The 24,694-nt window shown below is 35.8% G+C and overlaps 1 protein-coding gene across 4 annotated transcripts in view; it reads right to left on the bottom strand.

Annotated features, from left to right (window-relative positions):
* Dpr12 (defective proboscis extension response 12) overlaps positions 1–24,694 on the bottom strand; it is a 232,060-nt gene that overhangs the window by 74,277 nt on the left and 133,089 nt on the right. For all 4 annotated transcript variants that reach the window (XM_070308818.1, XM_070308819.1, XM_070308821.1 and 1 more), the window contains one exon: positions 8,768–8,958. In XM_070308818.1, coding sequence (XP_070164919.1) covers positions 8,768–8,958 — 191 coding nt within the window. The remainder of the gene's footprint in view (positions 1–8,767; positions 8,959–24,694) is intronic.

Raw genomic sequence — 24,694 nt, 5'->3', positions numbered from 1 at the left:
ATTTCGATAATAAATAATTGTGCAAAAACAAAATTTTAACTTCTTAACTTACTTCATGTTAATTTAATTGTGCTTCTCTTAACAAATGTGCCAAAATCGGATTTAATACGCTTTGAACAGCATGTCAAATATTTTATAGGAATAATAACTTATTGCTATAATTGCCATTTTATATATGCAAATAGAAAAAATGTGTTGACCAAATTGCTTGTGATATTTAAGTATAATATATATTACTCTCGTTCCTGGATATGCAGTTTTAATTTTAAATAGCATATAAAAATAGCGTAAGCATTTGTAAAGTCGCATTTACGCGAATAATGCCGGCGTAAATATGCTAATTTCTGTTATAGCATTATGTTTATATAATTGTATTAATTTGTTAGACTTTTCGCGAGCGCTGGCAAACACGGCAGATGCTCGGAAAATCCAAGTAGCGAAACTTTACCGCAGCATGATTGCCAGCCAGCTCTTGGCTATAGAATCAAGTGCTTCAATGTTTCTGGGCATTCGGAAGAGATCGGTTTGTCTGAAAGCATTAAACCACTCGAAGCACTTCGATCGGCTTCAAACTTTAAATTGATGTGAAATTTGCCGATAGATTAATTATTATGGATTTCCTTCTGCGATTTGTGTAAAAGGTAGTTGAACTTATTTCAATGCGTCTTTAAAAAGATTATCGAGAAATGCGAAGGAACGGCAGCCTAAGATTTAAAACGATCTCTTCGATGCAATCTTTCTTTAGACAGATGAACATTGAAATTTTTATTATTTCAATTGTACAGAAACCACTTCGAAGCGATCTAGAATTCAGGCTCTCGAGTTAAATCGTTTACTTTTGTCATATATCTTAATAATTTCTGAGTCTGCAAATATCTGTCGTTGATATATTTAAGCACTTTTCCACTTACTTCGAGTTTCTTTTACGGCAGCAAGATTAAACTTGGAATCGTGACTAAAGGCAACCCTTTTTTTCTCTTTTTCTTCAAAGCCGAAAGTGGTCGTAGTCTCATTCAGTGCTGATTTAGAAAGGAGAGTTTGTTCCGACGACTCTGGAGATCCGATGAGAGTTTCGGACGAAAGGCATAGCTGGCGTCGGAAGTTTACAACGTTGAAATTTCGGCGGAACAACGGACGAGGTCGATTCTATTGCCGTGTAGAGTGCAGCGGTCTGTATGATGTATATAGGTCAGCGTCTCCCGACCTTTCACGTGCGGTGGACCGTTGGTGCATCAATTGAAAGAAGCATGTCGCGATACATCGTAGTGTATATATTTGAAAAAGTGCCAGACGCGCGGACGGATGAAAATATGTTGGCTTGCGTATAAACGCGCGTGACACATGTATGCAAAAATCTTTTAAATATGTATTTTTCTTTGTCCTCTATCGTTGAATCCTTAAACAGTTGTATGTACATATATTTCAATATTGGATATTGAACCCGATAGCACGAAATAATTTTATAAGATCTTCTTTCATTGGCATTTCTATCGATGTATCTTGCGCATATTGTGTAGTTATTTCCTTCTTTCGTTGTAATAATTGTGCAATATTTAATAAAAATAAAAAAATTAGTACTCGATTTCTCTTCTCTTTATTTCGCTGCTTTACATAGTGAGTTAGAATTTTGGAAGCAGATTTGTGTGATGGATACAATGAGTAACGTTAGGTTCGTGTAACCTCTACGGATGACTGACCGCAACCAGTGCTTGGTTATCTCGCTAAAGGGTTAGGTCAGGTGTATCCTGTCTGGCTTTTCAGTTTCTGTTTCACGCTACGCGAACAGTATGAAACGTTATGGCTGCGGTATTTGCCATGCAAAGTTTTGCGTGTGACCACAAATGTTATTTTCGAACAGCGCACTAGTTTGTCATAATACTACACGTTTCGATTTTGGTCGAAATATTTGCAAAGCAAATTAATTTGTAGTCAGATAGGCAATAATAAAGTTATTTCATAGATAGATATGCATCAAATTCAACATCAGCCATGTTAGCGTTTGTTCGTATCGACAATGTTGTTGAAACATGATTAAATGTATCATTACTATGTTACTAATAAATCTAATTTGAAATGTGTTCAAGTTTCTATTTCTCTTTCAATCTGAAATAATAGAGACAATTCTAAATAGAAGCGATTAATCATAAAAACGTTACAGAATCAATATTGCAGCTTTATATTTTTTTTTTTTAAATCAAATATCCAATTTTTTCATTCAAAAGATAAAGCGTATTACACATACAATATATTACGCTATCTCTCTTCATATCTTCGCCAATATCTTAACGCACTATAAAATTTCTGATCTCAATAATAAAAGGATAAATCGTCTCTTCTCTGTTTATCTTAGAGAAAAGAAGCATAATCCTCTTATACTATACAGGTCAGATTGCACATTATTCGAGCATCGCAATATCTTAGGGTTATCGATGTGTGTTATCGATGAGATCGCGTAATACGCAACGCAGTATCAGACAGTCCGGAAACGACCGGATCGCGACGAAATTGTTTCGGCTATCACGGGGCGATCGCGCGAGATTGTGAACAATAGAAAAAAAAATAGGGGAAAAACAGAGGAAAGAATACACGACATACATACGAGAGAGAAAGAGAGAAGGAGAACGATGTATACGGGGAGGAGAGTCTCAACGTTGCGTGCCGGCTCGTTTCGTATCACCGTTCGAACGGAACGAAGCGTGATTGCCCGGCGCGCTATCTCGGGACACGCGAGATCGCCCGGTATACGAGAGCGGCGATCCGGCGATAACCCATCGCCGATTGTTAACGCGTTAATGGAGTTACTAAATGCGAACGTGCGCGTTCTCGCGTCCCTCGATACTGCGGCGCGGCTCTTCGCCTTCTCCCGATCGAAACAACCCGATAAAATTAACGAGCCTAGACAGATTAGCACGTCGCGAGCGAAACGTTGCTGCACGTTGCGACAATGAACCTTTCGCATAATCCCAATCCATATATAACACACCTTCCGATGCACTTCGCGAGTTAAATTGAGAGAGGTAGGTATAATTTATTTTTACGAGATACAATATATACAGGATGTCCCAAATTTAAATGGCAAAACTTCAGGAGCGTGTAGGGGACCGAAAAGCTGAGACGGAAAGTCCTTTAGAGGTTTGCTCGTTTTTGCTCCATTTTGGAGAAAATCACGAAAAAAGAAACAAAACAAGTTTTCGTTTTTTTACTTATTTATTTATATTTTATTTATGTTATCATCTATTCTATTTAATGCGGATATTGTTCAAAATGTTGCCCTCTTGACCTCATTAACTGCAGCTAGACATTGTTCTGTTGATATTTGATGCACTGCATCTATGTTTCGGTCTCTTAATTGCTCTCTTGAATTGATTGGCACCGTAAAGGATAACATCAAGTGTTTATATATGTAAGGAACCTTGAAGCAGAAAGCTTATTCGGTGCCAATCGACTCAAGAGAGCAACTGACAATGACAGATTGAATTTTTGCGATTTTCTCTAAAATGAAGGAAAAACGAGCAAACCTCTAAAGAACTTCTTGTCTTAGTCTCCTATACGCTCTTGAAATTTTGCCATTTAAATTGGGGACACTCTGTATATACGAAAATATGGCGCGTATATAATATTCTTCGAAACAAATGCAAATCGTAAAAGATACTATGTAGTCTGGATGTAATTTTATGTCATTTTATAGCTGTGCTGAAAATGATCTCTAAGATGGTGGGATAAGAATAAAGTATTAAATAAATAAAAATAATATTTAATATTATACGAAAATATCAATATACTTTTTAAGCGCCTATTTTCTTCGGCATTATCCAAATAAATCCTAAGCATTGCTACGCCGGCCTTCGAAATTCGCCATAAATAGTTCAATAAAATTAATAGCAGATTAGCCACGATGGCAGGTGACGCGTTTACTTAGCCTACTAGAACCAGGAGACAATGGACCGACCTGTCGGATAACCCAAATCTGTCGGCCGACTCCGGACCACTGGTGCCCGTTGCCAAGATGAGTGGTCGGCACGAGTCCATCGTTGGGAATTCTGAGGTAGGGATGTGTAGTTTCGGCTCAATAAATGATTGCGTTTATGCTGCTTTCCGCATACAATTGTAATGAGAAATGTTTTCCCGGGAGGCTACAAATCAATACCTCGAAATCGATGCCAGTTCGCATTTTGCAGATAGAAGGAAAAATAATTGCGCGTGTGCGCGCGTGTGTCTGTGTACCTGAATACGCGAGATTTCCTTCTTTATCATTTCATGCCAGAGAATTGCATTCAGAATCTCTCGATTCCAAAACATCTATATATTCTAAATTTGAATGGATAATTTATTGAAGTCTGAGATATATTGCGGAATCTCGATAGTACTCATTCGATTATACTTCCGACAGTCGCCATTCTAATAACCGCTATAATTTTATCATGTAAACCGGTCTCTCACATAAATCACTAATACCTGCATATATTTTCATTCATCCGCTTTAGTAAGATAAGCGACTTGCGCGAGTCTGTCGTTTAAAGTCACGATTTAAATTTAAGCAACGTGGTCGACTTTATGAACACATCGATATCCAAAATACGATTTTTAATGCCGTGATATATTATTGGCTGCGTGGAATCTGGTCAGGTTAATCGTGAAATATTACAGCGCAAAAATCATATCCATAGCAAACAAAGAAAAATGAAAATAACGTTAAATGTGTCTAACGAAAAGGAAGATATATGAAGCGGCGAAACCCGTATGCATTATATCGTGTCTATCGGCGAAGAAAATTGTTTCACGAAATTACTGATCGTTCGGCGGAATGGCAGATATCTCTCTCATTAAGACATTAATCTTTCACGAGATTCCTCTTATTGCGGTTATCGATTTATCGAACGACGCACGCAAGCGCGCGGTTGAAATTAATGTCCGAAGGCGGAAGTGGACCATTACGTCGACCAAATCCATGGCTTCGATTCAACCGCGACGGTCGTCAAGACAAAGGGACCCTTGTCCCTCAAAGACGCCAAGTCAGATATCCTGCTGGGTTTCCTTCTCCCCGCATCTGTGTTCAACGTTGAACCACATTTCATATTAATTACGCTAGTTTACAAAACCACATATTTCACGCTTCCTTCATATAATCCTATCGTATGCTTCGAGAAAATCATAGCAGGGATATAAGGACTTTATAATTTTAAAAGTCTCCGAGAAAATCATAAAAAAATAATTATTAAAAGTAATTAATTTATAATTAAAATGGCTTTTATGTACATTCTAATCACACGGACAAACATAAATAATATTCATTTATATATTATTCAATTATATATTTAAAATATTCTCGAAAGAATAAAAATTGCCCCAGGATCCACTATATTTCATATTTTTAACTTCTCCTCTCTGCTTGATTTTATATTTATCCACTTTTATATTTTTGTTCGCCTTTTTTAAAATAAATTTTTAAAATTGTTATTGCATTCTTTATCCTTTCTGGATTACTGATGACAGTTAAATTTTTTTTTTTCGATTTTAGTTAAATAATATATCGGTGTGTTTCGCAAACGCAAATACTATCGTATTTAAAAATTGATTAACAAATAAAGCAATTCCAAATAAATCAAATACCAGTCCTTCTTTAATTGAATTTATGTACTAACCGATTTCGAAATACTTTTTCACACGGGCCTCGTGAACTTATCTGGTCTTCTTCCCAATTCAAGTTTTATCTCGGCACGAAATGGCTTTTCCGATCCAATAAAGTGTGTCGCGTTAATTATCGGAATTTCTAGAGGTAATTCATTAATATCGCTTTCTGGCGATGCTACACGAATCGATATCGTCGCCGAGATAAAGAAAGGGAAGGAGGGTCGAGGAGGAAAAAGAGAGAAAAAACAGAGAAACAGAACGCTTCCCTCTCCCTTCCAATAAAAAATCTCCAATTAAATATTAATATATAATCAACTGTATTTCACGGTGTCTTCCGCAATGCGATTTCGTGTATCATCGACATCAGTGAACAGGAGAAAAATTCTCTCGGACGACATACTGATGTGCGGCTTCACGGAGAACACGTCGGCACACACACTCTCTCTCTCTCTCTCGCTCGGCCGCTCTATCAAAATTACTTCGCGGCGTTCGACTTTTCGTCGCCATCAATCTTTCCCGGTTTGACTGCTAACGCGATAATGCAGTTACGCCGCGTGCCGAGTTAGGTAGATACGGACACCTCGGCCGGCCCGTCGAATTCGTCATACATAATTGAATTAAAAGCAACGACGTGAGATAAGTGGATTTGCGGATCACCCAACTGGTAGAACCTCCGAGTAACGCTGATTCACGATAGCCTCGCTCGCGATACCGGAGATTTCATAGGGAATTCACGTGAATCCGCGGAATGACCACTCTCTCGAGGATATTGTGCTGTCCGGAAATCTCGTTCTCTGATTTTTTCATTACCTCTGATTTATGCCCAACGGAGATTGTTACGAATATGTTGTACGTATAATGCACTCTTTGCATTATGTTTAAAAGATAACACCAATGCAAATAAATTGGCTCGCAAGTTCTCATAAAAACTTTTCTGTACTATAATCTCTTTCAATTTATAACTTTTAATTTTGTTTTTTTATTGTTTTTTTTTTCCTGTAAAAAGTCTATTTTTTTGTTGCGTTAAAAATAAATATTCCGTAATATAAAGCTTTAGTATTGTGAGATATTCAGTTTCACGAAATAAATGTATTGTTTTGAAAAGATTTGTAATTTTAGAATCGTAAAATATAATATCATTTTTTTCTCTTCAAAACTGTTGAAACTAAAATCGATAAGCCACATAAAACTTTAAGCTGACGTTTTCTCGCTTTATTAGCGCAATATGTAAATTACTTAATGATCGAGTAACATTCATTAGCAATATAATTTTGTTATTTTATGATATATCAATTAAACATTAAACATTAAAATTGAGAGAACGCCGAGGTACATTTTGTAAATACAATAGTTGTTTTATGCCGAAACACGCAAAATTTCGTGACGCTAGCGCGATATCTTCTCGCTCGCATTATAATTTAGAAACAGCAATTAAATAAAATAACGATTAAATTATACAAAGTAATAGCAAGCGAATTAATTAGTCGCTTCAATAAACATGATGAAAATTGGGAATCCAAATAAACACAAATACACCATTAGCAATGTAAAAGCGAATCGTAAAGCTCTCTTTCTCTCTCCCATTTCCCTTCTCTTTCTTTATCTAACATCTAACTCAATATAAATTCTGATATATTAAATATAAAATAAAATGCGTTAATCGTGTGAAAAATTTTGAAGAACTATATGAGTTTTAGTTTTATACTAGTCTATTCATATTAAACTCGGTTATTAAAAGTTCGAAATTCAAAAACACTATTTTACGATTCAACAACTTTAAATAATTTTAATGATTAATTTTCGATTGCTGACAAAATTTTGATAATGACGACAAAAACTATGATGATTGGCATTGTATGAATTTAATAATTCGCAGTTTCTACGCAAAAGTTTCTAAGATCTCGCACCAACAATAAAGTCACGGACCCGCTGTAAAGATATCTTATAGAATTGGGACGTATTTGTCGCGGTCATCGGGGCATTTTGCCGGCATCAATTTTGTTTGCTCCAATGAGCGATTTAGATAAAGATAGACCAAACTATCGAACAAAGAATAAAGAATGACGCATAATAGAAATATCTTTAACAGTTTATTCTTTATTTCCTCATCTTGTTATAAAATATCGACGGTCGATCGAAACGCGGAGACGATGAGGAATAAAATCAACGTCCCTAAGGAAAAATCGAAGGCTTGATAAGAACAGCGAGCGCTATTGTTGCGTTTATCCGTATCCAATACCTATTCAATAGCTCATCGTTTTCGTGTAATCGCATACCGATTCTCTCACCAGAATACGTCGCGATCATCGATCGTTTTACCAGTTCGAAGCATCATGGTAATTGTATGAAAGGAGGTCATTACGCTCGTGCATATGAATAAATTTATACAGTTGTTCCATGGTTATACGGACAAGATTAATCATGTACTATATTCGTGTCGCCATTGCGTAGGCACATTAGTATAGCTTCTCATAACATGCATTATTCCTACATGAAGAGAAATAATTTTCTCTTTATTCAGTAAAGAAATATTTTTTTCTTAAAACGCTAGTATTTTTTGTATTACATAAAAGTAATAATAATTCGTATTGTATTATCTAAAAACACAATCCATTGTTTACTAAGAAGTATTCGTAGCGAAAGTAATCATTTGTCTGCCGAATTGTTACGATATTTTACTATTATTTTTTAGATGCGATATGAGAGAGAGATAAAAAAAATTAATATGAGAAAAAAAAACTAAAGAGTGATTATACAATATGGTTTGTTAACACAATCAATGCAATTTAATCAATAAAGATTCATATAAATGTAAAAATTATTCTAGATAAATTTTAACATAACTGGAAGTATCCGTATATAAATATGTTATCGTAGATTATATTATCTGCCAGGATCGTCGCGCGCAGATATAAATTTTACGTCACTCTTTTTTTACGAAACATGTAAAAATGTACGATAACAACTTGGAGAAGAGAATCGAACCCACGAAAAGGGGGTACACGATAATCATCGGAGAAATCGGTACTTGCAAAGTTCCGATTGCGATTCGATTGTCATTCGTCGAAAATCGGTCGCTTCTTTTAAGAGTTTTCTTTTCCGCGGGAACGTAGAGGTTACATAGCTGCTTTCTTACCTCGGCATCGGAAACGGTCCTCTCCGCCAAATTGCGAACTTTGCAGTGGAGGAAGGCGGTGCCACCCAATTGCACTGTGACGTTGGAAACGGTGTTGTTGTCGTTCGCATCGTTAACTCTCTGCAGCTCGTCGAGATTGCTGAACCAGAGGGCTTTCCAATCCGACGGTATGTTGTAGGGTACGCGTCGATCTGAGAAAAGAAAGATGACCAGCGGGTATAATTACGGTAATTTAATTAAGTTGATTGTCTTTGGGGAGAGAAACTCGACGAACGACGCCGCAATTACCAGCGAGGCTCTATCGTCGGCTCGACTACCGGCAGCGAAACTTTTTTATCAGGACAAAGAAAAATAGAAGTTATATAAAGGTACGACGGGAGAGTGCCAGGAGAAAACAAACGCGGAACGAGCCTCAACTCCGCTTGTTTTATCCCGGCCCTCGTGAATTAGAAACTACTTTCCGCGCTCGGACCCTTCTAAATTACCTTGTTATTAAATTTTTTAAGAAGACGACCTGTATTCCCGCGCGCACCACTCATTTCTTTCGATGTAAATCACTGGGGAGGTGTTCCGTAGAAGTTATGAGACAGTTTGCACATCGCCGTAACGATGTCTTGCAGCATTATTTGAACATCGCGTACAGGTGTACAAAATATACTGTATCCCGACAAAGTTTAAGCACGTGGGAGCAATATTATTATCAGGCTTGTTATCGGTGTCATATCATGTAACTAATGGTTTGAAATAGTTAATAATAGTGTAAAATTTTGTTCTTTTATCAATCTTATTGGAAATCCTCAGAAACTATTTTTTAAATTTCTGACTTACAAAAAATAAAAACTCCATAACATAATTTTATTTACTCGATCATAATAAATGGCGAATATTCGCGATATAAAAAAAAAATCCGATAAAACGTTTCACTAATTGCAACGTTCTGCATCGCTCGAATTTGATCGCAGGCTTTGTCGGATAAAATTTCCAGTATCGCAAGATTCGCGATAACGCCGAGTAAGAATAAAAGATGCGAAAGAATTTTTTTTCCCCGACGTGTACGCGCACTTTGTTAAAATTTTCATGAATACGACCTATTTCCGGGCGCGGCGCAGGTGATTTAGGATGTTTGCCCTCGACGGCAGATTACGATTCAAGGAGACTGCGTTGCCGATGCGGCTTGCTCGAATGTACCTGCGCCTCGTCCTGACCTCATTTGAATAATCCATGGATACGTAGCGGACGTACATACCTTTTACGCGCCGTGCGAACGCGTTAAAAAGAAAAAGAGATGCGCCTGGCGGGGCGCATTCGCGATGCTCTCTCAAAAACGCGACGACCCTGTTTCGCGTTACACTTGCAAAACTTCATTCAGATCATGTTGCTTTCGAAATTACCGCGGACCAAATCTTTTAACAGTCGTGACTTTGTGCAAGAAGAAAATTTATCAAGTTTCCTATGAAAAAGAGAGACGCGCCGTGAGAAGTTTTATCGCAATAAAATGTGTATTCGTTCTTTTGTGACAATTCTTCTTCTTTATCGTGAAAGAAGGGCAAAAACGCAACATAATAATATATGTAATATAATATATAATATATGATAAAATGTGTGTTCCATATATGCACTCAAATAACTCAAATTATATGAAATGTACTGTTATTTTTATTTTATATTATTTGTTTATATTATATTTATATTAAAATTTAATAAGTTCGATTAAATCCTACATTTAGTTTAAGAATGAAGAGATCTTTTTTTTTTTTTTTTTTTTGGACCAAATAGTTCGGGTAACGACATTTCCTGTTCCGCGAGAAATCCGATGTAACTGTGTCTATAAATAAATTATTAGTCTCAGACTGCTAAAATTACATTACACGAGAAAGAGATAATATGTCTATGAATGGAAGGAATTATGAATGAGAAAGCATTGAATTTCAATGCGATTCACCTTGTTTAATTGAATAATGCAGGATGAGATATAAATCATGCATACATTTTTGCGTATTTTTCTGTCAAATCATTTTTATTCTTTTTTTTTGTTCCATCTGTTATATGCATATTACATTTATTTTTATCATCATTTACATATTATCATCGGTAGAAAATCACTAAATGCTTTCAGTATATGGAGTAAGATGTGCATCGCACATAAAGTATCAATGTAAACATATTTAATTCACAAAAGTGAGGATCTTGCGAGAGAAAAGTTTAGTTCGCGTGATCTCTGAGCAAAGGGAAGCATCCACCTATTTCTTTCGAAGGGGGAGGGGGGGGCTTCCTTTCATCGGGGATTCGATTCGGCCGCGGAAAAGTTCGGCATTCTAAACGCCTCGACTCTATCTTGTACATAGGTGGTGGCGGCAAATCGAGTTTGAAAGCCTGAAAGTAGCGAGCGTGTTTGGCCGCTACTCGTATTCATCAAAGCATCGAGGCAAAACTGAAATACGGGGGCTTCGATGGCTTCGCCAAATTCTGAAAAGTCTTTTAACCGTTCGTAAAAGGAAATGGCTTAACGCGGGAAATGAACGGGAAATTTAATCTCTCCGCGCATAAAGCTATAACTGAGGGAAATTAATACGGAAATTTTTCATGATTGTTCAATATTATTTAATCAGAAGCGAGAGAAGTTTTTTTTTTTTCCAGGAAAATATTATATATTTCGCGCCATATTGTGTCGATAAATAGAAAATATAAATTGTTTTTTCTTTCGTATAGATCGTACGAATACATAAAATCGGCATACCAATGCTAATCTCGTTCTAAACAACATACAATGTTTGTTAACGGACTTTCACTGTTATTCTGCATATCACGTCAGTTGTTTTCGGACGCATTGAATTTTGCGTCTGTTTCGCGATAACGAAGTTTCAACAGTTTATTTAACTAGAAACAGCGCGAATTATTTAGATCGAAGCATCAAGTATTCTCTACTATGAATTTTCACTAGTGTAACGTTGTATTGTCTAATTTAATGCTAGCAAACATCATTGTACGCGTATATAATGAATGAAAATAATTAATTACAGTGCTACGCTAATGCAAAGTGCATGATTGTTGTAGACTCCATGTTTCATATATTCATCGTGTAATAATCACCGTGGCAAATTATCAGATAAATTATAGAATACAAATCTAAGTATGTGTTCGTGTGTCGAGCATCAAGAGTTCCGCTTTTCATTTCGAACATTTCAAAGTTTCGAGATGATGAAACCTGGTTCTATTACTACGCTGTCAAACTTTGCCTTTTTTTTTGGATTGAAATTTTTCTATTAATTTTATGTGATTTAAACTGTCTATTGTAAATGCTGGACCTCTCGAAAGCAATATTTCAAAAAACTTGTACTCGAAAAGGTGCGTTTCTATATTTATGGTAAAAAACAAACTTTTTCCAAATGGTCGTCTATCGTTGGTTATCTCATTGCTTTAATATTTTGACATAAGCAAGTAAATGCGTTAATTGATGATTGCTCAAATAAATATTGATATTGCTTACCGAAAAACTTTTAGATTGCAAAAGAGAGAATCATCTAAATATTCTATATATAATCCGATAAAACTCAATAATATTTAATTAATTACAAGAAATTAATAATAATAATATTTCGGATTACATAAATCTTTTAACGAGCTTCAATTATATAAATAGACCGAAAAAAAAAAAAATTGACTGACAACTAAACGAAGAACAAATAGAATAAGATAAAATATTTCTGTAGCAATATTTAAAAAAAGATGAGAGAAATTAGAAGTAGAAAGTTTTAGTTCCCATTTTACTTATCCATTGTGCGATATTGCACGCAATTTGACTTGCCAGTCGGTTATCCGTGTTTGAAAGCATAATGGAGGCCTTTAGAAAACAAAGGGACGCGCGTTCTGCCATAGTAAAGGGGTAAGTGGGCCGCGCGCGCGCGTGTGCGTACTCGCGCTCACTGGATGCACATACGCAGACAGAAGCAATCGCGGTTCTCCCAAATGCGCGAGTTCCTGAAAAACACGTTCGCTCGACTGCGGACAAAGGATCCGCCCGCGTGCGGCTGAGCGCTTCACGGGCACGCTTTGTGCGCACTCGTGCTTATTTTATCGAACGTGTAATTTAGCCCTGCTGACTTCGTATACGCACATGTCTGTCTCTCTCTTTCTCTCTCTCTCCGAAAGTGAGAGAGATCAGACGAGTCCAATTTATTAGTGCTCATTCGATTCTAGCATCCACGTCGTCCCGAAGAAAATGAAACGCGAGGTCATTCTTCTCCCGAAGCCTCATTAAATCTTCAATACAGGCCGAAAAAAAGAAACGTACACGTCTCGAAAATACGATATAAAACGAGAAAATAAAGATGATAAAAAAATTGAATCTCAGGAAAATTTATGTTTGATTTTTCCATCGTCAAGGTTGTATCCGAGTTAGAATTTAAATATGAACCCTGCCTCGTCGTAAGCTCTTGCTCCCTAAGAGATCAATAAACGATTATGTGCATTTGACAGAGTATTCTTCTTGCTTCGTTCAATTCGATATTTCATCATTAGAATAAGATAGCGATGCGAAAGAGATCGAATGACAAAACAAGAAAGAGAGATCAAGCGTGAAAATGCAACGGGCTAAACGAACGTAAAAATAGCGAGTCGAGAAACGAGCGAGCAGATAAGGCGAAAGGGGTTAGTATCGTCGTGGATACGAGTCGGGGAAACTGGAGCGCGAGGACGTTGAAAGGAAATGAGAACAGGCAAGTGAGAGAGGTGAAGTGACGACGTTCGGGTCGACGACGAGGAACCGTATGTATAACAGTAACCAAAATACTAGCCTGCATCAAGGCATTACGCCTGCCTATCCGCCGTCACCGCCGCCTTAAACGTGTAGCGCAACGCCACTACCTGCATATATACATGTAGTTTGCATAGAAATGGCACATGTCATCCCGCAACGCGCGGTGGTCTCTGCTTTATAAGGCAGCGTGCAGATTACTATTCACCAGGTCTCTCTCGTCTATCCCGGCTATGAAGTGACCGTCGAGCATTCGAGATAGTATTCTTCGAAGCTGTCCACAGGGCATCCGTTCCCTCTCTCTCTCTCTCTCTCTCTCTCTTTCTCTCTCCCTTGATGTGGCCTTTCCGTTTCGGTCGTTTGCGACAAGTGATTTTCGAAGCGATGTCGATTTCGCATCGCATTCCTATCACGCGACGTTATTTCAAATCTTCCTTCGGCTTACGCGATTGTAAATGAATGATTGAAATAGAACTTCCGGATGGATGGTTAAATATTAGGACGCGGTGATCTTTCGAGTTTCGAGATGACACACACTATTTTTACGACGACTTAATGTGAGATTGAAAGAACAAGTAAGTTTGCACTAGCATGATCAAAGTTAGCTTTCTAATTCTCTTAAATTAATGATGAGATTTATTTTCGGATCAAATAAAGCAGGGAGATGCCTATTCAAGATTGTATCTGCTTGCGTAAACTGTATTTTTTTTTTTTTTTTTTTTTTTTATATGGAGAGAGAAAAAAAATTCAATATAATTTTAATAAATTTATATATACGGGAAATATTTTGCATTTTCCTTTTCTATTTTTTTCCGTCTTATCTTGTATATAATATTAAAAATATCAAAATAATAGCATTGCGTAAAAAACTGTATCTGCATCAGTTATAATTTAATACGTTTACGTGACGGGTAAAGATTGTGGACGTGACAACGCACTTTAGCGGGACATTTTCTCGCTTCTTCTTTTCTTCAGTTCAAAGGTGCGACGAACGAGATAGCCGAAGAAAAATGCGATGTTCTTCCGAAGCATACGGCATATGAACAAGACCCGTCTGTAGAAGACGCGACGGTGTATACGTGAGTCTGTGTTTTTCATCCGCCTTCGCGATTGCGTTCGAGGATGAATGAGGCATATAAAACATACAGTAGATACGGGCTGTTCTGGTCAGACTAAGTAAAAGTGATTCACCACTACCGTCGCAAACCGATAAATTAATCTTTCCGAAACTATAACCGAGTATAACGATTCTTCCGGCTAATTTTGGAGTACCAACGCCATTATTTCGAAAGTTCTGTAATTTTTTCTTTTATTTTAATCCGGTAGCAATAATTATGTCATCTCGAAATAATACGGTTTAATATATCGTTAAGTTCTATAACTATATTACAGAATAAAATAATATTAATAATATAATGTTTTTCCTTTATATTATTTTTTATTAAATTACATAAGTTTTTAGTTTCAATTTTTGTAAAAGTTTGTGCATTGAATAATTTTTAAAAAATACATTACACATTTTCTCGTTCAAATACAATTTTTAGCGGTATTATATGGCATTATATGAATAAAAAGAAGATATACAGGTTTACGAGAAAAGTTGCGTTGTTCACTAATATGATTTTTAAACAATTTTAAGCAAAGAGCTAAAATTTACATGGAATATATGGACTTTGAAAAGTAGTTCTTGACGACGTCCTCTACTTTCGAGCTTAGAAAAGGATTTATTCTGAACAGAAATTTCTACATGGACTTTAGCGACGAACATAGTACGTATTTCAACGACGCAGTAGTTTGCTCGAATAGAAATGCGCATCAAATCGTGTAATACTTTCTTAAGTAGAAAATATCCATTGTCCGGAGAAAGAATAGTAATGTTTTCGATAAAGCGTATAAAATTGTAATAAATTTTAAATAAATTGAACGCAATATGCGCTAATAAAAATCCGTTCAATTATTGAATTGATGATTTACTCTAATCAATTTCTTCCACTTGTACTTTGTTAGAGGGAAATCACGAATTAAAACGAATTGTTTTCGTCGTTCAATGAACGCGAAATTCTTTATCCCAATCAACATGGGAACTTGATGATGAAGATGTGTCGACACGCGCACGCTGTCCGCTAGTACAATCATTTCGTTTGTCAAAATATATAAAAGGAAAGGAAAGAAAAGATTTCACTATAAAACTGGACAATGCCTGTTCCGTTTGTAAATTCAACGAATTCAAAAGGACCGCATTTGTATGACGAAAAATTTACCATATTGTCACATGCAATTACAATATTGTCATATCGTCATATGTTCCTTCAACCACACAATACGACATTTGCATTGATTCGATAAATTTATCGAGTAAATGTATTCTTTGGAATCTTCTTTTTATATTTTTTTACTTTTTTAGAAAAAGATTTATCAACCGTTACACTGTATTTTTTTTATTATAATTCGTTTGTAAAATTAATTCTCTAGAAATTAATGCAGGAAGGAGTTTACTAAAAATTATATATAATATGCGTAATATAATTTAAAATTATTTTTACGGATATGCATGCATGAATGAGTATTTGATCTCCTCTCTTCGACTGAAACCTCAAAAAGAAGAAGAAAATCATTTTAAATATTGTGAATTTTAATCAAATATTACGACGCAATCATATTTTTTCCTTATTAGAAATAATAGAGAGAAATTCAATATGTACAAAGAGAAGAAGGTTTAGATTAAAAATGTCCTGTACTTTTATCTATGATGTAAAAAGAAATAAACGCTTCCATTGTTGGATATTACTTATTGTTAGTAATCAATCGTTTCTAGCAAGTATGCAGATAGATTCAATGTTCAATAGGCTTTCTCTTCTTATCAGACAGGTATATCCGTATGTTCTAGATGCAGGTATATGTTCATGAATGCCGCGACTGGATCATGGATTACAAAGCAAGCGTGATAACCGCAACAATGCACGGGCGCGGGCGCGCATTTCTCTGTCCTTTCGTTTCGCGGTTGTGCCATCATTGTCCATGGCATGATATAGCTAACGTTCATATGTCAGATAATCCTACGGATAAGCTATCAACTCCTTATACTTGAAAGTAAGAGACTTAAAGCTAATAAAGCTCTCTCTAAACACAGACGTTTTATCCTGATTGCGAAGTAAGATACGAAAATAAATACAAAGTAGAATGTATCAATGATAAAAACGACACGACTGTCGCAAGCTAAAAATCTCTCTTATTGATGTAACACTCTATCGTTTTTACTATCATTTTTTCAAGCAATTTATTGAAAGTAATAAAAGATATTAAAAGTTTCTTTATCGAAGTAACGCAAGGCATCTCCATTAAAAAATTTACTGTATTATTAATTAATACCGTGCTCGAAATATCGACTGCTAAAGTTAGAAAGTTCATTGAAGAGTAAAGGCATCATAGATATGTAACTTAATATCGATTATCATTACGTAGGTTGCAAGGTTTTCGTAGTCGAGGAAAGTTGATCTTTTACTTACGGCCGTTGGACAGACGAGGCAAGTATACAAGTGGAACCTTAATTAAGGACTTCGCGACAACGATAATGAATACTCGTAAACACGAATGCCTGTTATAAGTACTCCGTGGCAACTGTGCTCAATGTGAAATACGAACCGCGCCCTCTCATAAAGCGAATGTCGCTATAATCTTATATTTTTCTCTTTGCCGTGTCAACGATAAGTATCGCGCGCACACGCGAACAATGATTTATCGCGAATGACGTTAACTAACGCGATCCGCGAATGCTATAATTATCGCGACGCGATGATAACGAGACGGTAATCGAAGCGCGATAATGTAATAAAGTTTCGCTCACGCGGGGGTCTCGTTTTACGATGCATGTTGTATTTGACGAACGGGTCTTTTAATATCGCGCCGGAGTGAAGGACAGCGCGCTCCGGGGAAATGTTGAATTCGAAACCCGGCGAAATGGATGGATAAGCGGGCATACCAGTTGTATGGAAATTAAATTTTCCCCTTGTATTATCGCCGCGCCTCTGATATCGGGCTATTCGATTTTTCAAGTATCACGTTTTTCGCGCAAGTACGTAAATAACGGCTTCTATTTATCCTACGGCGAATCGAAATCAGCGAACGGAAAATTTGTATTGTCTGAACGGCGTAATTCCATGAATGGAAATACATAAGTGAGACGAGAATAATAGCTGCATAATGCGTATCGCGAATGCTTAAATAAGTAAATATTAAAGTCGTAATATATGTATGTACGAATCTGTGTTTATTGAATATTATACTTATTCCGTATTATTATTTTCCGTATTTAAAATAGCAACGGTTCGAATAATCTCGCAATTTTGTCCATCAATCAAAATTTGAGATATTTCGTTATCACGTCTTTAAAATCGTAACATTTTTCAATTATTTAATGCGATTCTAATATTTCTGACGCTATCATCACGGCATCGTCGCTTTATGATAATGTGAGAAACTTTATTAAATTCGTCAACTGCGCTCCAGATTTAATCAAGAATTTTTCCGACGAGCTGACGATCCTTCTTTGTCTGGCTTAGCACGAGTAGACGACGTAGCGTGATCCATTAGACGCTAAAAGTAATGAATAGTAACGAGATCCGGCTAAGCCGCAGAGAGGCAACGACTCAAGCAACGCGATTTCGCATTGTGCGCACGCAGCTTCTCGATCTTGTCGTCATGATATGAAAAATGAAATCTCAACAATCTGTATTAATATATTTCTTTATTTTACGCTCTGAATTTAATTTTGAAATATTAATACGCAATTGCAAAACACCATATTATACCTCAAATCGCGACAATTTATGAAATATTTCATTAAATATTTATTATATATGTGTGTATCTTTTCTTATATGTTTTATTAAAGCGAAATTCTAAGAAAAAGAATATTGAAAAAATATATATTAAGATATAACTAATTTCACAAAAAAAAAAAAAAAAAAAAAAAAAAAAAAAAAAAAACCAGTTCAATGTTCATTACATATTTCAAAAAATGTTTCGATTGTATTGAAAGACGATGTTTCACTTGTCTTGGAAAATATTTAAATAAAATTGTATTTATTAATTCTTTGGGAAAAAATCTCGCAATATTTCTCCGAACGACAATGTGAGAAAAAAGAAGACTTTGACATGGCGACACGAAACTTTATCGACAAGAATTTTCGCCGGGAAACAAGTACGAGAACACGATGAGAGAACCAAGGCAAGACGGAGTTATAAGAACGAACGGAATAAGAGGAATCGGAGAGAAAGATGAAGTCGAGAGTTAGACCGAGTTACAATGCGGGAGAATATACGAGGGAAGAGATGGAAAGACAAAGAATGGCGTGCAGGTGGAAAAGAGAGCGCGAAAGAAGAGAAGGGTTGTCACAGTTCGAAAGGGAAATGATAAAGAGTTAGCGAATGAAAATGAAGGAGAGTGAAGTAACAGAAGCGAGCAAAAGAAGAAGGACGACACATGGACGGCGGTTGAGAGAATAAAACGGGAGGAGCACTTGAGACTGAACTTTGTGTGGGGTATAAGCTACCTGTCTTTTGTTTCCGCGAGACAATACCAGAGCTTATACAAGCATGGATGATGAGTGGCGATAGAGGAGGAAAAGGGACAAGGGCCGCAGAGAACGGACTCTCCTCTTTCCATTTCGCCTAGTTTAGCCAGACAGGCTTGTGTATTCTTTTCTCGAGCCTTCGACTATATATTCTCCGATGCGCGGCCACTTTTCAGAAAAGAGGATACGCAAGCCACACTTCTCGTGCGATCGGAGACTTTTTCGAAAGTCATTCTCCTATTCTAAGCAGCTTCCGTGTTTCCTCTCCAGCTACCTTATCGCAAGCAAAGCTTTTCGCTACATTTCGATATATTTGAAGCATATCGCAATTGGATCTTTTCCTAAAAGCGAATTTTTTCTCTCAACATATAAATTTGTTATTGATTATTTTATTTAGTTGACTTTATCTTACTTAAACTCGTATTTTTATTAGGTCTAAAAGTTTTGTCCTATTTCTTGTGTGTGTGTGTGTGAGCTTATAATAGTCTTTTAAATTTCTTTCGAACTTCTTAGATTTCCGCTGGGGCGCGATATGTGAAGCACTATATACTCACATGACCTACAAAAGTAAACGCGAATGTAACATTTAATTTTATACTAAAAAAAAAAAGAGTATATTTTTTGTGTGTTATAGTTTCAATTAATATATATTTTTTTTTATACTTCAAATCATTTAAATAAAATGAAAGAACGCGCTAAACAAAAATAACAAACACAAATTCGCAAAATTAGTAAAATTTGTGTCCTATATCTTGAATATTAAAAATTACCTCAAATTTCGAAGATATAACAGAAAATTATCGGACATCTTATATGCCTGCCGATGACCATTAACGTTTCTTAAGCCACCCTCGACATCGTTACATATAGAAAGACAAATAATCGAAATAACAAGCACGAGAAGAGGGCGAGAAGGGCCAAAGGTAAGCGTAACCAACGCTCTAATTGGGACAACAACTCGCATCAAACGTCGACGACGGGGCTTTGCGTTGTCAGGAAGCGCGATAAATATGGAGAGTGAAATGCTTGTGATTACATAGTCGAGTGATGCCGGCCGGCTCCCCCAGCACAAGCGACCATCAAATCCTCTTTCAGACGGTAAAGTAGTAAATCCTCTTTAATAACATGTATACGGATGCTCGCACTAGCAGCCAGACACGAAAGAACATGGCCAACGAAAGTGGACACAGTCTTGCCAGATTGTACAATTACATTCACGTAATTGTTGTTATTCCTCGTGTACGAAAAAACATTTTCGACTTTTATTTTGGAGCGGCAATTGTGTCTACAATAAGCCGCGAGTGCCTATGTATAATGAGATCGTATATGTCAATTAATAACTCAACGGATGAAGTTCTTTAACATGCGATGAACATGAAAATATAGTCGTGGATGTACCTTATTACTTTTTTTTTTAACCGACGTGAAAATGATATAAAAATCTGTACAACACTGATAACGGAAATAAGTTAACAACTATCGATGAAAATATAATCGATCCCACTATTTAATGCTACAATTAATGTAGTAATAAAAACGATAGTACTTAATTGAAAGTCCACGTATCAAAAGCATCACGCAACGCATTTGCATAGTAGATTAAATGTGTTTCTCTCTCATAGAATTTTTAATTTCATAAAATAAAATTTCACTTTTATTTTTTCCCCTGCTCGTCCGTCTACGCTGCCCAAAAGTTTGAATTTACTCAACGGTTGTGCGTGATGTTCGCGTATCCAAGTTTTTTTTTTCCCCATCAATAGATAGCTATATTTTGTATTTTATTTCGAGATATGCGTAGGATAAAAGGAAAAATTCGAAAAAGGATTTTCTATGGACTGGACACTACCAAGATAATCCACGAATCGATACCGATCTCGTAAAGCGTGCGCTCGTTTGGCAGGTAGAATATTTTTGCGTATACCTGTCGTATTTGAAAGGAATAAAACAAACGTTAAGCGTGGTGCATACCGGAAGAACGTGAAATACGGCGAGCGCGGTACAAACAGATTAAACATTCTCATTGCTTCCAACAGCTATTTGCGTGCGCGAACAATCCTCGATGAGTAATTAACGAGCGACTAAACTTTTTAACTTTTATACAATATGTATAGCGAAAATGTGATTTTTACATTTTAACACGTAGAGATGAATTTTGATAACTTTGTTATAAATGTGTATGCGCTCTTTTTGCTATGATATTAATAATTAATCAAAATTTGAAGAACTGTGAAAGTAAAAAATATTGTAAATAAAACAACAAAATGAAAAGATCAAATTAAATTCGTAAAGTCGTAAAGCTATTATCATGTGTATATATATATATCCATTAATGTTTTCAAGATTAATAATGTAACAACAAATTTGATAGAATCAACCAGTGTTTGTTTGATTATATTGATTATTGTATTGACCATAATTAAATGAAGGAACCTAAATAAAGAAACGAGATTAAATTGATATTAATATAATATTTATCTGATATATATTTATTTTTATATATTAACTTCCAAAAGATTTTATTATTTCACGCAATTCGCAAAACTATATAAAGTAATATTTTATTTTAATATTACTATATACTTCAAATGTATACAAGAGTTTTTAGAAAGCTCGTGATCGCGTGATTAGTTCTATGAAAATAAAATCTCTAGGGATATCTCTTTGTGTCTTATACCTAAAAGACGTAACTGCAGCGAGGACGGGATGGAGCACCGCAATAAATCATACCAACATTTTTCAATATCGGTGGCCGTGTTGACTGAGCTTAAGGCATAGTGTCCTACTTGCATTCGCCATCTCGGTTTTCCGTGATATAAAAGATATTTTGCGGAGATGTAAATATAACTGTGTGACGGCATAATTTTAATACATTATAATGCGCATTGGCTTTATTTCATTCAATATTATCGAAATCATTTATTTATCTTGTGCTAAAAGTTGCTATATACATATTAAGATAATGATATGAAAGAAATATTTAATATTTTATCTTATATTTAATTATATCGATATCTCTCACTATAATACTAAAATTTCTTGTAAATGTGAAAATGATATATTATAACTTTGATAAGTTTCCGATGAAAATGTATTCTTGGGAATAACATCTGTATAAGGAGTAAAAGGAATATTTGCGGTACGCGATATTCTTATAAACATATAATCGTTTCAGCCATCCAGTAGCATATTTTTCCGTTCACAATCCGATTTAAAATCCGATTTTATAAAACCATATTTGCGAGAATATTCAAACCGAGCGCTATGATAAGCAATCGCGTATCTTCTTTTCATATGTCCCGTCCGTCGTTTATACGACTGACATAGGAAAGAAGAAACGTTTTCCTAGAACGGTTTTGTCGATATTCCCCCAGGTTATCGCCAAGGAATTCGTCTCCCGAGATCGTCGTTTCTTCGGCCGTGCGTTATACCGTAGTTAAAATAAAACATACCGAGTTTACGATTATAACCATCGGCTATCAAGACTCTATCCTAAGCTCGAGGTTCGGTCTGAGAGGCAGTTAGGGTAAGTATCACGAACTCACCGACGACATTATTAAGCCGGTCAATATACGTGAGATCATTATACGGGACAACGCTATATTTTGGTCTTTACCGTATATACAATATACCGAAACCATTGCTACGGTACAGAAAAAGAAATCGCGATAGCGGTCAGCGCGTTGAGCTACACGTCACGGCCAGATTATTGCATACGCGGCTAAAAAGCATAGCGGGTTCGCGAAAATGGAATTGCGAAATGTAATTTTATTTTTTTCGATGCCGAAATATCAGTGCAGTGTTATCCGATGTTACAGAAGCTAATTGGACATGTGACGGTGCAAATTAATGAAACGTAATGTAAGATAATTGAAGTTTAAAGTGATTATAATTTTTGCAAATTTTCGGTATTTATACGTGTAGGAGAAAAATAAAAATTTTCTAAATAAGATTAGCTTGATACAAGTGATGCGAGAACAGTTTTCCGCGCGATAAAAATTTTCCTTATAGATTTAAACCTACTTTCGATATTTCGCGCGATAATTGCGAATTATATCGCATATTACTGGAGCGAGTATTCCAATATATGCGATGATAACGAGATTTCTCGCGCAACTTAATACAAAGTTGTAAACATCAATAGATAAATATTATATTTCTCCGTAACCACTAGCCAGAGCAAAAACAAATTTTCCTTTAGAATATCGCCCGAGATAATCTTTGATAATTGTGATAAAGCCTTAGCGTTCTATTGTTAATTTTTTTCGCGGGAAACGTGGCTTGTCTACGATAAAACAAGTTACAAATTGTATCGATTTTCATGCTTAAACTGTTGATTTATAGCTCAATATATATGCAATTCTTCGAATTATACGCGTGATTGGGCCGAATCGTTGAGTGTACGTGACTACGAAGCTCCACCCATGGGATTATGATCGCGACTTTCTTCTCGGCACGAAATCACGAACCGTAGATATCGCGATAAATAATCCCTCGATGGATAAAATTTATTTTACGGATATCTTTTATACGATCGGTTTTATGGACGGCAAATAAACCTGTCCCGAGGAACAGATCAGCTTCTAGTTGCACGCCACCGAAGCTTAGAGAGAACGTTTTGACGAGGGAAGGAGTTTGTGATACGAGTCACGAGATAGTCGTTTATAAAGATAGCGAAAAAATATACGTTTATATTTATCAAATATTGAACTAATATAAAATATAAATGTCGGACGCGTTTTAAAGCGAAATTTTATTTCATCATAAGATATAGGTACCGATAGATACCAGAGAGTAACGGGATGTACAAAGATTTGAACACTGATTATTATCTAATTAGACGTTATTTAGCAGAAAAATTTAATTACAAAACACCATTTCTCATTATTCGTCAATATATTTATCTAACGATTTATCTAATCAATTGAACGACTTTAAATTTAATATATGTGATTAGTAAATAAATCTCGAAGCAAATAATACATTCTTTTTAAAATTATAATAATAAAATTTACTGCGTGAGTACGACACGCTTGCATATTATTTATTTTATTCCAACATTCGACGAATAAATACATCATTCAATGTCAGATTGTGATCATTCATACTTGATAAATGCCGATCATGCGCCAGTATCGTTTGGAATCTGTTTAAAATAAAGATGTGTACTCGTTTCGGTCAAGTTGGGATTCACGATAGGGTAAGTACAGGCTAGATCCGTGACAGAGGGAGAAGCCAATCTCGTAAATTCATCAGCGCTCGCTTACTTGCATCGCCGTAGATTTTTTGGCATGCGGAATTATACGACAGACGTGTATTTTATCAAGTAACGCTAAAGGAGTTTCTATGCATTTTTCATAGTGTAATTTGAATGTATGCGCGTGATATTAAACGACACAGAACTGAATTTATAACAACGGGATAAATGTCGAGCGTTTAACGCCTGCGCCTGTGTGATGATTGATTTTTTATTAAAATTTAATAGCTCTCGGTACTCTGCGCGAATTTTCACAACTTTTTAATTTATCGAGAGATAAGTAAGAATTATGCCGTGCGATGTAGCGAAACAGCCTCTTGCAAAATCTATTTTATATTATCGAAGTAA

This window comes from Polyergus mexicanus, unplaced genomic scaffold (genome assembly GCF_030449975.1).
Source record: "Polyergus mexicanus isolate NDT 795.1 unplaced genomic scaffold, iyPolMexi1.0 SCAF_16, whole genome shotgun sequence".
Lineage (NCBI taxonomy): Eukaryota > Metazoa > Arthropoda > Insecta > Hymenoptera > Formicidae > Polyergus > Polyergus mexicanus.
Note: the sequence above shows the minus strand (reverse complement) of the source record. Positions and strands in the feature narration are given on the sequence as shown.